At 38.5% G+C, this 12,913-nt stretch overlaps 1 protein-coding gene across 1 annotated transcript in view; it reads right to left on the bottom strand.

Annotated features, from left to right (window-relative positions):
* Window positions 1–919: 919 nt before the first annotated feature.
* hsd17b4 (hydroxysteroid (17-beta) dehydrogenase 4) overlaps window positions 920–12,913 on the bottom strand; it is a 29,724-nt gene continuing 17,730 nt past the window's right edge. The window contains exons 13-25 of the mRNA XM_032579583.1: window positions 10,714–10,826; window positions 9,675–9,798; window positions 9,393–9,444; window positions 7,885–7,956; window positions 7,298–7,401; window positions 5,989–6,054; window positions 5,540–5,609; window positions 5,291–5,397; window positions 4,811–4,897; window positions 4,594–4,680; window positions 3,942–4,080; window positions 2,256–2,383; window positions 920–1,589 (exon numbers count right to left, since the gene is read on the bottom strand). Of these exons, the coding sequence (XP_032435474.1) occupies window positions 1,500–1,589; window positions 2,256–2,383; window positions 3,942–4,080; window positions 4,594–4,680; window positions 4,811–4,897; window positions 5,291–5,397; window positions 5,540–5,609; window positions 5,989–6,054; window positions 7,298–7,401; window positions 7,885–7,956; window positions 9,393–9,444; window positions 9,675–9,798; window positions 10,714–10,826 (1,239 nt within the window). The 3' untranslated portion in view covers window positions 920–1,499. The remainder of the gene's footprint in view (window positions 1,590–2,255; window positions 2,384–3,941; window positions 4,081–4,593; window positions 4,681–4,810; window positions 4,898–5,290; window positions 5,398–5,539; window positions 5,610–5,988; window positions 6,055–7,297; window positions 7,402–7,884; window positions 7,957–9,392; window positions 9,445–9,674; window positions 9,799–10,713; window positions 10,827–12,913) is intronic.

Raw genomic sequence — 12,913 nt, forward strand, 5'->3', positions numbered from 1 at the left:
TTTTTGATAAAACCCATAGTTGGAGAAACTCAGGATAATCTATTGCTGCAGGTTTTTGGCTGCTGGAAGACAAACTGACACTTTTTCCTACTACTCTCCAGATAGCTGTTATTGCTTTATTTTCTCCCTTTTACTTTCGTTTTTGTGGAAGTTATATCTCATCCAAAGTTTCTGTTTAGCTGTGAAAACTTGCTGAAGCCCGTCGGCTGAGCTACTGCTGCTGCCAATAACTTACTAAATGTTATTATTAGTATCAGTAATAAATGTTTCACTGCAGAGGATTCACTCAGGTCTGCAACCTTTACAGTCCCAGCAGCCATGTCTGCCTTCAGTTAAGATAGATAAGACTTGTTACATGACCTTTCATATATATAAAACATTCTGATAAATATCTAGTTCAGATTTACCCAATTTTATTTCTGTTTTTAAGTTTTAAATGGAAACTAAACTTTTGCTGAAAAGAAGATGGATGTGTTTCCGTCTGGGGAATGTTGAAGTTTTTGGAAAATGGGAATAAAAATACATCATTTCTAATGTAAGAAAAATAGATTAAAAACAACGTCATTGGTAACTGTAGTGTCATTATGTCATGCAAAATCAGTTTATTACATAAACAGCTTAAATTTCTACTTGCTAGAGTTACGAAGAGCCACTGCTGACAGAGATTTTTGGGTCTCAAACTCGACGCCGTGACGGACAGATTAAGACACTGGTTCATTTTCCTTCCCACAGTCGCCACATGCTTGCTCATGTGAGTTTACTGCAAAGCCAGTGATCAAACTTCACTCCGTCGTCGTTTTTCTACTAGGATGAAACTGGAGTTTAGAACTTTTTTGGATCGATTTCTGCTCCGTTTGTGTCTGAAGTCTTCAGACCAGGCTTCTTAAATGGTGTTATATAAATTAGCAGAAGAAAAATGTGAGATAATGCATTAAGGCTTTGATTAGAGTCACAATTTATTTTACAAGAGCAACCGTGACATTGCATTAAATTGCACAAATAAAGTTGAAATAAAGTAAAAGTTTACATTAGTATAAAACTCTGAGCTGATTAGAGTATCAGATACATCAAACTGCCTCTGACTTTGGTAAATTAGTCATGAAACGAGAATATAGATCATAAAAGCTGCTCTAGATTTCGATTATTTCAGTTTAGCTGAAACGCTAATAAATTCAACTTGTGAGTATTAAAATGTGAATAAATGTTCACGACTCATGAAAAATGTGGTTAATTAAATATTCTGAAGGGACTTGAGCAGCTAGAGATGTGAGTGAACTGAAACATTTCTCCAACTGATGCTTGGATTAGGCCGTTTGGGAGTCCTTAAATTAATTCAATGGAGATAAATTAATTCCTGAAATGTCTCAGTGGGTGATTTTTTAAAAATGAATTTCCCTAGAGAGCCAAGAAATGGTCACCAAACACAAAGTAGGAGGGAGTCGATGTGGTCGGGTTCCTGAAGCTGTCTGATTGGTTGGCGGCGGCGGCCGCCGCGGCGCTCACAGCTTGGCGTAGTCTTTCAGGATGACCTCCAGCTTCTGACTCAGCATGATGTTCCCTCTCACCTTCAGCTTGCCGGAGAAGAACGCCTAACAAGAAAAACAAACGTTTATTTTGCAGCATTTGTCATCAGAGAGCTGAACAGCGTTCAGGAAATTAAGATGAAAGGAGACGAAGATGATCCCGCCGCAGAAGAAAGCTAACCGAGCCTCTGATGAGGATTTTCTTTGCTCTGCTCGGCTGAAATCAATCCAACAACGGGGTTATGATGACCCTGGAAGACAGTTAGCAGCTTCTCTTTCAACTCCGTCAGCTAATCTTCCCCCAGCTGCTCCTTTCATCACCGCAGAGAGAGGAGAAGACCCGCCTCGGGGATCTCCAGCCCTCCGACTTTCTATAAAGACGAACGCAGGCGGCCTGAGATCAATAAGCAGAGCTCCAGGAAGCACATGAATTCTGCGCGGTGACGGCCACTCCCACTGACAGATGGGATGCCACGGACATAACAAGCAGCGGCGATTGATTGTCTGCACTGAGGACTCTCCGAGAGATCACCGCTTCCATATTTTATCTGACGAGACGAGATCAAACAGGACGTCGTTATGGATCGAAGGGAGCCTCTAAGGAACTTTCCCCGTAATGAGAATGTACAGGAAGTGGTTCGCCGTCGCAGCGGCCGTTTGAAACGGGAGGCGGTTACTAAATGCGAGGTAGAAGTTTCCCAGACGCCGGCGGAGGAGCTTCAAAGACGTTACCTTCTGAGGTTGAAGCTTCCCCGTCACCACCTCCATGAAGTCCTCGTCTGACAGAGTGAAGGTCACGTCGACCTTCCCGCCGGGCGGCCCTCTGAGCACAGAGCCGCTGCCGTTCTTCAGATCAATGGCTGCAGGGGAACGGAGGCAAACACAGACAAGAAGACGGATTAAAAGACAAAAAGCTCCACTTTCCATCGACTCGTTTAGTCTTCAAATTCCTGCACAAAATGTAAAAACTAATCCTGGTTTTAAACGTCGACATCAGTGAAATCAACTTAACTTGGATCAAAAAGTGACAATTTTAATCTCGGTTCTCTTTTGTTCACATCTGTCGCCATTTAGTGCAATCCGATGCACCAACCAACTTTCTGTCCTCTCTTACATCACAGAGTTATCTGAAAACATGACAGTCCATGAACAATCCTCTCTAACCTCGTCTGCTAGCTTGTCCATTAGCAAAGCAAACAGGACGGCGCTTAGAGCCGATCCTTGAGAGGAACGTTGATGTCAAACAACAGGGTTTTGTTTATGGGAGTAGCAATGGAAGGAGACGTTTATGGATCGATTTTATAGTTCATTCAACAACGGGAGCAAAAAGTATCGTCACAAGATCATAAGGCGAAGGATAGCAAAAAGAAAGCACAACTAATAGAAACAGTGTTTTGTGGAGCAACTTCTGTAGAACAATCAGTTTGGATACGTAGTCAAAACCAGAAGTGGCGGGATTGGGATGTGATGTGCTTCAATTACAGACTTATTCACAAGAATGACGTAAAAGCCAGATAAAATGCGAAAATGAACGTTCAGACTGCAGACGCTTTGAAAACAATCAGATCTGAATTAGAAGCGGCTGAAATTTGAAAAAGATCGTATTTAGGACTGCTGTGAAAAAGTCGATTATACAGCTCTGGAAAAAAATAAGAGACAATTTAAAATGATCAGTTTCTTTGATTTTATTTTTTGTAGGCATATGTTTGAGTAAAATGAACATTGTTCTTTTATTCTAAGGACTACTATGAACTTCATGTCTCCGAAATTCCAGGCAAAAATTTTGTACTTATTTGCAGAAAACGAGAAATGGTCAAAATAACTAAAAAGATGCAGTGCTTTCAGACCTCAAATATTGCAAAGAAAACAAGTTCATATTCACTTAGAAACAATAATACTAATGTTTTAACTCATGAAGAGCTCAGAAATCAACATTTGAATAACAATGAGGTTTTCAACGGGGTTCAGTGCAGTGGGCTCTTCATTTTTTCCAGAGCTGTAATTTGTGTATGGGCAAAAAAAATAAATCTGATTTGTGTCGTGTTTTCCCGCTGTGTGAACGTAGCTTTGATCAACATGAGTCCCGACTTAAATCTGAAAGAATCTGTAGAGGAAGCTAAAGATTAGGGTGATGGCAAGGAGGCCTTCCAATCTCACAGAGTTTCCGGTAGAAATAATTATGCAAAAAGTTGTTCAGGGGTTATAGGAAGAGTTAGATTTTTTTTCCCCATTGATTATTGAGGGAATTTTTTATTCCAATGAAAATAAAAACAGAAAATATGTATATTAAATATATATATTATATAAATTTATTCTTCAATTTTAGTGTTATATTATTTTTTAAGTGATGTCCGTCTAAGTTTCTATTATCGTTTTTGCTGAGTGATAACGAAAAACCTTTGTGTCCATGTAACTTACTCCACTCTGCAGCTTTCTCGCCGTCCTTGGTGATCTCCCAGCCGAACACGGCGTTCACCTTCTTGACCAGCTCTGAGCCCAGGCCTTTAACGCGCCGCCCGATCTCTGCGAACACCAGGTCGCTCTGAAGGCCTCCTCCCTGCAGCAGGAGGAGAAAAGGCAGAAAATATACATCCATTTTGTCTAAATCAAAGGTGCTCAGTGGTGGGAGGCTTGTGGAGGGAAAATGCACACATCAAACAACCTGCGAAAACCCTTTTTGCAATTTGTAAAAAAAAGATTTTCTGAGTTAGACCTCCTCATTATGTTGCATAACATAAAATCCGAATAGCAAAGTCCAAGCAGACATCGAATTTTCCCTGCAATCACAGACAACATTTCTCTCGCTTGAATCTGGGTGGTTAACATCTCAATAAAAACCTGAACTGAGCTTCATTTGCTCACTTTGATGCCCCTAAGTGAACGAGGCGACATTAAGCAGTTTTTTTTTATTTGCTGAATAAAAAGGTCACTGTGAACGCCGCTGTCTGCCCACTTTGAGAATGGAAAGAAATGAGGCCACCAAAAAAAGAATGTAATAAAGGAATTACAGTGGAATAATTGACAGTGAGGGTAGTGTTTTTTTTTTTTTTCGTTCCCAGACTTCATGTACCTGAGGGAGAATTTCAGGAGAAGCTTCTGACGTGCCGTGCAAATCCACGTAGCCCCCAGCCAGAGCGACGTCACCCGTCTCCTTCACCTGCATGAAAGAGACGAGAGCTCATCAGAAGAACAGGCGGCTTGGGCTCATTTCTTCACCGCAGCTCGTGATGAGGGTGTAATCCTCGCTGCTGCTAAAGAAAAGAAGAAAAAAAAAGAGACAGACTCACTTTACACTGGATGTGGATCCGGCTGCCCTCCTTCCACATCTCGGTCTGCAGCGACTGACCCGGAAACACGGGCTTCGCAAAGCGGACCTGAAAGAGCAGCGAGAAGGGAGAGGACACACAACTACAGAATTACATGGACGAAAAAAATCAGATACGGGTTGCATTAAGGGGAGAAAAATCGTAATTCAGTCACTTGAGGCTGCTGTGTGAACGTAGCCTAACAGATATTCCTCCAGGATTCTCCTGCTTTTAGCTACAATCATCTTCCTATCGACTCTAAACATTTCCCCATCTCTACCTTATGGCCATATTTTGTTTCATTTGCAACAATTCAGTGCTGTAATAAACCTGCAGGCAAAAACAGAGCTACTCTTAACACTTTCACCAAATCTCATGTGGAAACTATGTGATGACTCTTCGCAGCCAACGGAAGCAGCAATGTAGACATTTGATCTGAAACCCCAGAGAGGTAATGCTCACCTTTATGGCCTTGAACTTCGCCGGGTCGTTGTCGGCGAAGCGCTTGAGGACGTGTCTCGCCGCGAAGCCGAACGAACACAAGCCGTGCAGGATGGGAGCCTTGAAGCCTGACCAAACAGCATTTTTAAACACAGCATGAGCAAGAATAAATGAGATGAAGACACATCGTTTGCGTAAGAAGAAAAAAAAAAACCCAAAAGAAGACAGGGAGTCCGCACTGAACAGCATTTCGTCTTGTTCTGCTCTCACCTCCCATGGCGGCGAAGCCGGGGTCTATGTGCAGCGGGTTCCAGTCTCCGCTCAGACGGTACAAGGCGGCCTGTATCCGCAGGGGGAGCAGACATTGTTTAGATTTATATCTTATTCATAACTTCATGTGGGATAAAATTAAATTATCATAAAGACACCTAAAATAAGAATGCCTTTGAAGTGACGCAGATGCAGTCATTTAAAAATGCTTGGGGGATTTCTCTTTTCTTTCTGCTACTTTCCACGGCCTCTTGCAGTCAGCAATCTCTCTTCTCTGACACAGAACGAAAACCCGCGTTCAAACTCTCCGTCGCCACACATATTCTGACTGGAACTTAATGATTATTGCAGAGAGGAGTAAAAAGAAAATCCAACATGTTCTAGTTTCGCCCTTGCATCATCAATTCGGCTGATTTATTCTGCAGCAAAACCCACACAGACGCACTCACTTGGTCTCTTGTGGTTGATTCAATCACCACAGCATCTGGTGCGCGCTTGGGTGCAGGCAGAGGAGCCTGGGGAAATTTAAACAAAGCAAAAGAAAAAAAACTGTTAAATATGATGGAGCATTCAGAACAGTTTTTCATAGCTTTTTATGTGGTCCTCTAGGTTCTAGACTAAACACTAAGTGTGCTTAAATATTATTTTATCAATCAAATCAATGCAATTTTTATCTGTTTACTGCCAAATTATATCAATCAGTCCTTAAAGGTTTTTGAGAATTACCTTGGAAATTCACGCAAAATCAACAAATCCCCACACTTTTTTGCACTAATAAATGGGAGTTTATTGCAGATTTTTCTCAAAAACTGCCAAAAACTTTCTTACATCTACTAAACAGCTGCCTCGGCCTTAATTGATGTCAGATTATAATCCACGATCTATACAGCGAGTAAAAAAAGTCACATTTACCGTCATAAATAAGTGCAAATATCAAAGCCAATTTCAAGGCATTAAATTGCAAAGTAAAATCTCTTTTAAGTCATCTTTCAGACATACAGAATTTTTATAACCACTTATGGAAAAACATTTTTTTTAAAATGTGGTATAAAATGCCACTATGTGCCTGGAAAATACGTGATATCTTTTAAAAGTAGTTTGTGAAGTGTCAGGATCTCTACTTAAATACCACAGAGAGAAAATATCTACAGTTTTATTAACATTAAGATGCAAACATGAATAACATAACTATTTCCTCTGCAGCCTGTTTAGTGGAAACATACAGTTTTCTGCATAAAATTGTGCTGCTGCAATAAAAGATTGATTTAATGAGTGTGAAGGATATTAAATATGGCAGAGAATTCTGGCACATACTGCTCCTTATTAACTGTGCAAAATTTCTCAACAACCACTGAAACGTCTTATTATCTACTGACAAGGTTATTACAATATTACTTCTTTGGGTAAAGTTTTAGTATCAAAGAATGTTTTCCACTTTATCCAACTCAGATCTGGACATTTCTCTATAATGGCTGTAATATTTAATTTTTACTACAATAGGTAGCATAGGAGGATCTTTGAATTGTTTTTCTTCCCTTTACTTGTTGAAATCTTAATTTTTTGCCATTTTATTTTTTTAAAAGCTTCCATAATTTGTAATACGGTGCCATATTTGAGAACTGATGAGCCTCTTCACGTTCAAACAAACTGGGACATTTCAACAAGCCTTTTGCTTCCCAGTCTGTTAATTAGTTGTTTCAATCAGAAAAGCCTTTTTATGACTCTTAAGCAAACATTCAACACAAAGCTCTGACATACTTTAGATTTGTCTGAGCTTCTCTTTCCTCCGAAGCGTCCGGCTCCAACCACAAACACTGAGAACTGGTTGTAGCACACGAGCTTGTCGCCGTTGTAGGTGTTCACTGCAAAACGGAGCAAACGCTGCCATAATATGATAAACCAAAACAAATGTCTGCATAGTTGTCAAGTAGAAGGAAAATAGACATGATGTCACTGCAACATGCAAAATAACCCCAATATAACTTCTCTTTTCACCACAGCTAACAGGTTTAATATGAGTGAGGACATTTTATTGACATTCTCCCGAGTCAACACACAGAAAAACCCCAGGTCCCACAGTTTCCAGGTTTAAGATGGATTAATTATAGATCAGAGAGGTTTTAAATAACATTCATCTCTGAGGAATTGCCACACAAAAGTATGAGGCATTCACAGTCTGTTATTCTGGCCCCTGCAGACACAGACTGTAAATTAACTTTCATTAATTCAGCCTGAGAGGGATCTGTGAGGCCAAAAAATACATTAAACTGAAAAAAACTAATGGATATTGAATAAATACACTCTATGATGAAAACTGGGCTGTTAAAGGGTAAATCAAAACTCACCGTCCAGCAGGATGACGGCTCCGGATCCTTTGTCTAGGATGTCTGCCACTGTGGTCTCAGAGGTAAGGGTGCCTGGAGGGACAATTAAACGCTTAACATGAAAATATTTACAATTCTGCAACATGTTGATTCAAAAGAGAACCAGTCAATGTTACATTTCTAAGATGCTTGTTGATTTCTGCGAGAAAATCAATTATCAGAGCGATTAATCAATTGGAAAAACTGAGAGTGGCATTATTTTCCATCTCTCTACTAAAATATTCTGGATAAAAAGAGATACTGATGCATGCAGCTGTGGACTACAGTCTTTGTTTGAAATGTAAAAACAGAGTCACAGCTGGCAAAACTCTTTAACATCCAGCAGTTGAGTGTAAAAAGAAATGTGATTAGAAGAGTTTCTGAGGAAAAATATAACAACAAAAAGAGCATCAACAAGCTTCTGGGTTTCAAACCATGTTTCAAAAAATATTTTAGGCCCAGTTCAAGTCACCTAGAGACCAAACAGGTAATAAAACTACCCTTTTTATTTCTTTATGTGTTTAGGATGTTATCTGAGAAATCAAGCACAAAGCATGTCAAATTAATATGAAAACATTGTATTTATTAAGTAGGAATAGACCTTTAGGCTGTAGAATCTAAAAAATACACAAAGTTCAGACATTTGGATATTTAAAATATTATCCAGTTCCAATATAAAGCGTTTAAAAAATAATTATTATGCTATGGCTTGAAAATGATCTTAAAACAACAATATTATTGTTTATCACAATAATTTCTGGGACAATTTCTCATCCAGTAAAATGTAAAAGAGCTAACTGCTTATTATTTAAAATATCCAAGAGAATAATATGTTATTTTATAAGCCTGAGTAAATAAGATAAGATAAGATTTATTGTCATTGTCATCAACAGATTACGAGATTGAGATTTGCTCGACTCGAGTTAAGATGCAGGTTATGTGTATATACATAATATACAAAGATAAAAGAAATAAATAGTAAAAAATGAGAAATAAATAGACATCAGAAGATGGTTGCAGCGCCTGGAGGTGTTGCAACAGAATTTACATTTTTAACAAAGTGGTGTCAAGAGCAGAAGTTCTTATGCCTTTGAATTTAGTGCCATGATTGCCATCGGGTAAAAACTGTTTTTTAGGCGATTTGTCCTGGTTTTTATTGCTCTGTATCTCTTGCCTGATGGCAGCAGCTGGAAGAGACCATGGCCAGGGTGTGAAGAGTCCTTTAAAATGTCCAAAACTTTCTTGTGGAGCCTGGAAGTGTAAATCTGTTCCATAGTGGGGAGGGGGCAGCCTATGGTTCTCTCTGCTGCCCTAACAACCCTCTGGAGCGCCTTCTTGTCCGCAGATGTGCTACTGCCGTACCAGACACACAGACCGTACGTGAGCACACTCTCTATGGAGCAGTGATAGAAGGCCTGACACTGAAAGAGCGTTTACTTCATGAACTACCACCCTAATTTACCACTGCGTAGAATCAGAGGGGTAAATACCTGCAGTAGGCAGAGGTTTGTAAAGCTCCAGATACTGCTCTCCATGCAAAACCTGAAACAACACAACAGCTGTGACACACATTCACCAGAAAGTCTCGCAGCCTCATTAACATTAGCAGTGTACTATTTACTCTTCTTCTGTGTGCAAGGCTGTGTGAAATATCCCATATGGACATAAATCTGCATCAACATATTTACAAACAGCAAAGTTGTGTGTAAACTTAGATATGTGCAAGATCGCACAGGCGGATATCCTGGAGAGTAATCTGCATGTTTCCTGACCTGTGTGAAGTCTATGCTTAGTCCAGGGATGGAGCTGAGGCCGCCGCCCATAATGGTGGCCTGCGAGAGGATGACCCCGAACGTGGGGAGGCAGCTGAAGTCTTGATGCCCTTCGTACAGGAACCTACGTTAAGATGCAAAGTGTCAGTGAGGTGTGAAAAAGCGCACCAAGACAGAAATAGTTGCACAGATGGCAGAACATGCATGACAATGAAGCAAGCAGGGTTCATGCACTTTTCCCACAGTAAAATTCAAGCACTTCTCAAGGTGTTTTCAATCCTTTCCAGCATCACATTTTGGAGATATGAGCAACACAAATGTACCAGACAGTTTCAGTTCAGCATTATATTTATTACTCCTATTAATAATTCTGCAGCAGCGACAAGGTAAACTAACATATAGCAACACTTTACGTTTTGAAATGGCCCAAGAAGAAACAATCCCTAAATTTCAACCTTTTTTTATCAGCTACATGCAATATTAACCAATTTTGCCATTTTGAATAATAACTCTACGGAAATAATCCAAACAAATCATGGGTAAACACTATATTATTATTATTAATCTTATTACTTTCTATGTTGTTTTTAACACTTCAAAACTTTTTGCTGTTACTCCTGAATTTCCTCTTTGCGGGACAATAAAGGCTGTTTCTTCTAACTGACCTTCTTGCTAAAAATTAAATGCCTGCACACAACAACATACAGTTGAAACCAGATATTTAAATACACCGAATAAAAAAATACAAACTTTTTTTTCCCCTCACTGTCTGAAGATAAATCCCACCAAACTTCTCTTGTTTCAGGACAGGCATAATTACAAAAAATATTTCTATTTGGAAAATGCCAGAAAATGTAGCAAAAACATTTTTTTGAAATTTTTTCTTTTGTGCAACTTTCCTTGAATTCAAAAGTTAACATACATTTTGTCAGTACCAGGGATGACTGCCTTTTAATGCAGTTTTGAACAGTCAAAACTTTTGGGTTTCTCACAACAATTTGCTAGTTTTTTGGCACACAAACAAAAAGCAGATGCATACCTGAGGCTGTCTGGATCTTTGGTGGACATGCCGACTCCCAGCGCATAGAGGATACACTGGTTAGAGGTGAAGCTGAACGAGGTTGATGGTAGTTTTTGTCCGATAGCGTCCGCCTGAAGAACAAAATTATTATTATTCAGTTACCTCTCAGATCCCCTTTTTCTTCTACTTCACAATTATGCACCACATTCATATAAAATCAAATTTAATGTGTTTAATAACACACATTAAAATCTGTGATCCGAATGTAGGAAAATGCAGAAAAACTCTGTTCTCTTTCTCAAACTAAGCCAAATAAAACAGAACCCTCAGATTCTCCTGCCAACGACTAATATTAAAAATCAACCACTACTCATCTCAGTATTCATGCCAACTTTAGTTGTGTGTCCCCAAAGGACAACTGCTTTTGCAGCAAGCGAAAATACCATGCATGTGTAAGACTTAACAAAATATACAGAGTATATTCATAATGAAAAGACTGGAAGAAAGTGAGAGGCAAAAATAAACAAATTATATAATCCTTATGAATCAGTAAGGAGTTAAAATATTAAATTGGAGTAAATAAAAGAATTTCATCTGGTTATTTTAATCCTTTGCATTCTTAAGAAATAGGTGTGATGAAGATGGAGTTTCTTAATCTCTTGTAACAGATTAAGAAACAGAACTAGAAAATTTCGGAAGAAATTTAGCCGGGGCCTGCCAAGGCGCGCCCGTGGGGTTTGGGCCCGGCGTCGTCATGCTACAAATTGGCATCGACGCTAAAGAACGCCGCAACATAATCAATGGCACGCGGAGAACCACAAGAACGTTAAGTAAGGCGGACGTGCACCATTCAGTACGATTTAAAATTTTTGTCAAGGCTTTTATTTTGGAAGTTTAGTTAAACTTCATTTCAAAGGGCCAACCTAATCCCATGAATAACAGTCATTGGATAAAATCAGTTATATAGTGCTCAAAACAGCAATAATCTCATGTAAAAATTCTCAAGGCTTTTATTTTGAAATTTTCAGTATGCTCCATTTTAAAGTTCTGAACGAATCCCATGTGTAACAGTGCTTTGGATAAAAAAGTCACATAAAGCCAAAAAGCGCAATTACCTGATGTAAAAATATGCAAGGCTTTTATTTTGAAATTATTATTATGCTCCATTTTAAAGTTCCGAACTAATCCCATGTGTAACAGTGCTTTGGATGAAAAAGTCACATAAAGCCAAAAAGCGCAATTACCTGATGTAAAAATATTCAAGGCTTTTATTTTGAAATTATTATTATGCTCCATTTTAAAGTTCCGAACTAATCCCATGTGTAACAGTGCTTTGGATGAAACAGTCATATACGGCCAAAAAGAGCAATTACATGATGTAAAAATATTCAAGGCTTTTATTTTGAAATTTTCAGTATGCTTCATTTCAGAGGGCCAAACTATTCCATTGTGTAACAGTGCTTTGGATAAAAAAGTCACATAAAGCCAAAAAGCGCAATTACCTGATGTAAAAATATTCAAGGCTTTTATTTTGAAATTATTATTATGCTCCATTTTAAAGTTCCGAACAAATCCCATGTGTAACAGTGCTTTGGATGAAAAAGTCATATACGGCCAAAAAGAGCAATTACATGACGTAAAAATATTCAAGGCTTTTATTTTGAAATTTTCAGTATGCTTCATTTCAGAGGGCCAAACTATTCCATTGTGTAACAGTGCTTTGGATAAAAAAGTCACATAAAGCCAAAAAGAGCAATTACCTGATGTAAAAATATTCAAGGCTTTTATTTTGAAATTTTCAGTATGCTTCATTTTAAAGTTCTGAACTAATACCAGGTGTAAGAGTGCTTTGGATGAAAAAGTCAAATAAAGGCAAAAAGAGCAATTACGTCATGTAAAAATATTCAAGGCTTTTATTTTGAAATTTTCATTATGCTTCATTTCAAAGGGCCAAACTAATACCATGTGTAACAGTGCTTTGGATGAAAAAGTCAAATAAAGCCAAAAAGGGCAATTACATGATGTAAAAATATTCAAGGCTTTTATTTTGAAATTATTATTATGCTCCATTTTAAAGTTCCGAACTAATCCCATGTGTAACAGTGCTTTGGATGAAAAAGTCATACAAAGCCAAAAACAGCAATTACATGATGTAAAAATATTCAAGGCTTTTATTTTGAAATTATTATTATGCTCCATTTTAAAGTTCCGAACTAAT

The sequence above is a fragment of the Xiphophorus hellerii genome, chromosome 12 (assembly GCF_003331165.1).
Source record: "Xiphophorus hellerii strain 12219 chromosome 12, Xiphophorus_hellerii-4.1, whole genome shotgun sequence".
In the NCBI taxonomy this organism is placed as follows: domain Eukaryota; kingdom Metazoa; phylum Chordata; class Actinopteri; order Cyprinodontiformes; family Poeciliidae; genus Xiphophorus; species Xiphophorus hellerii.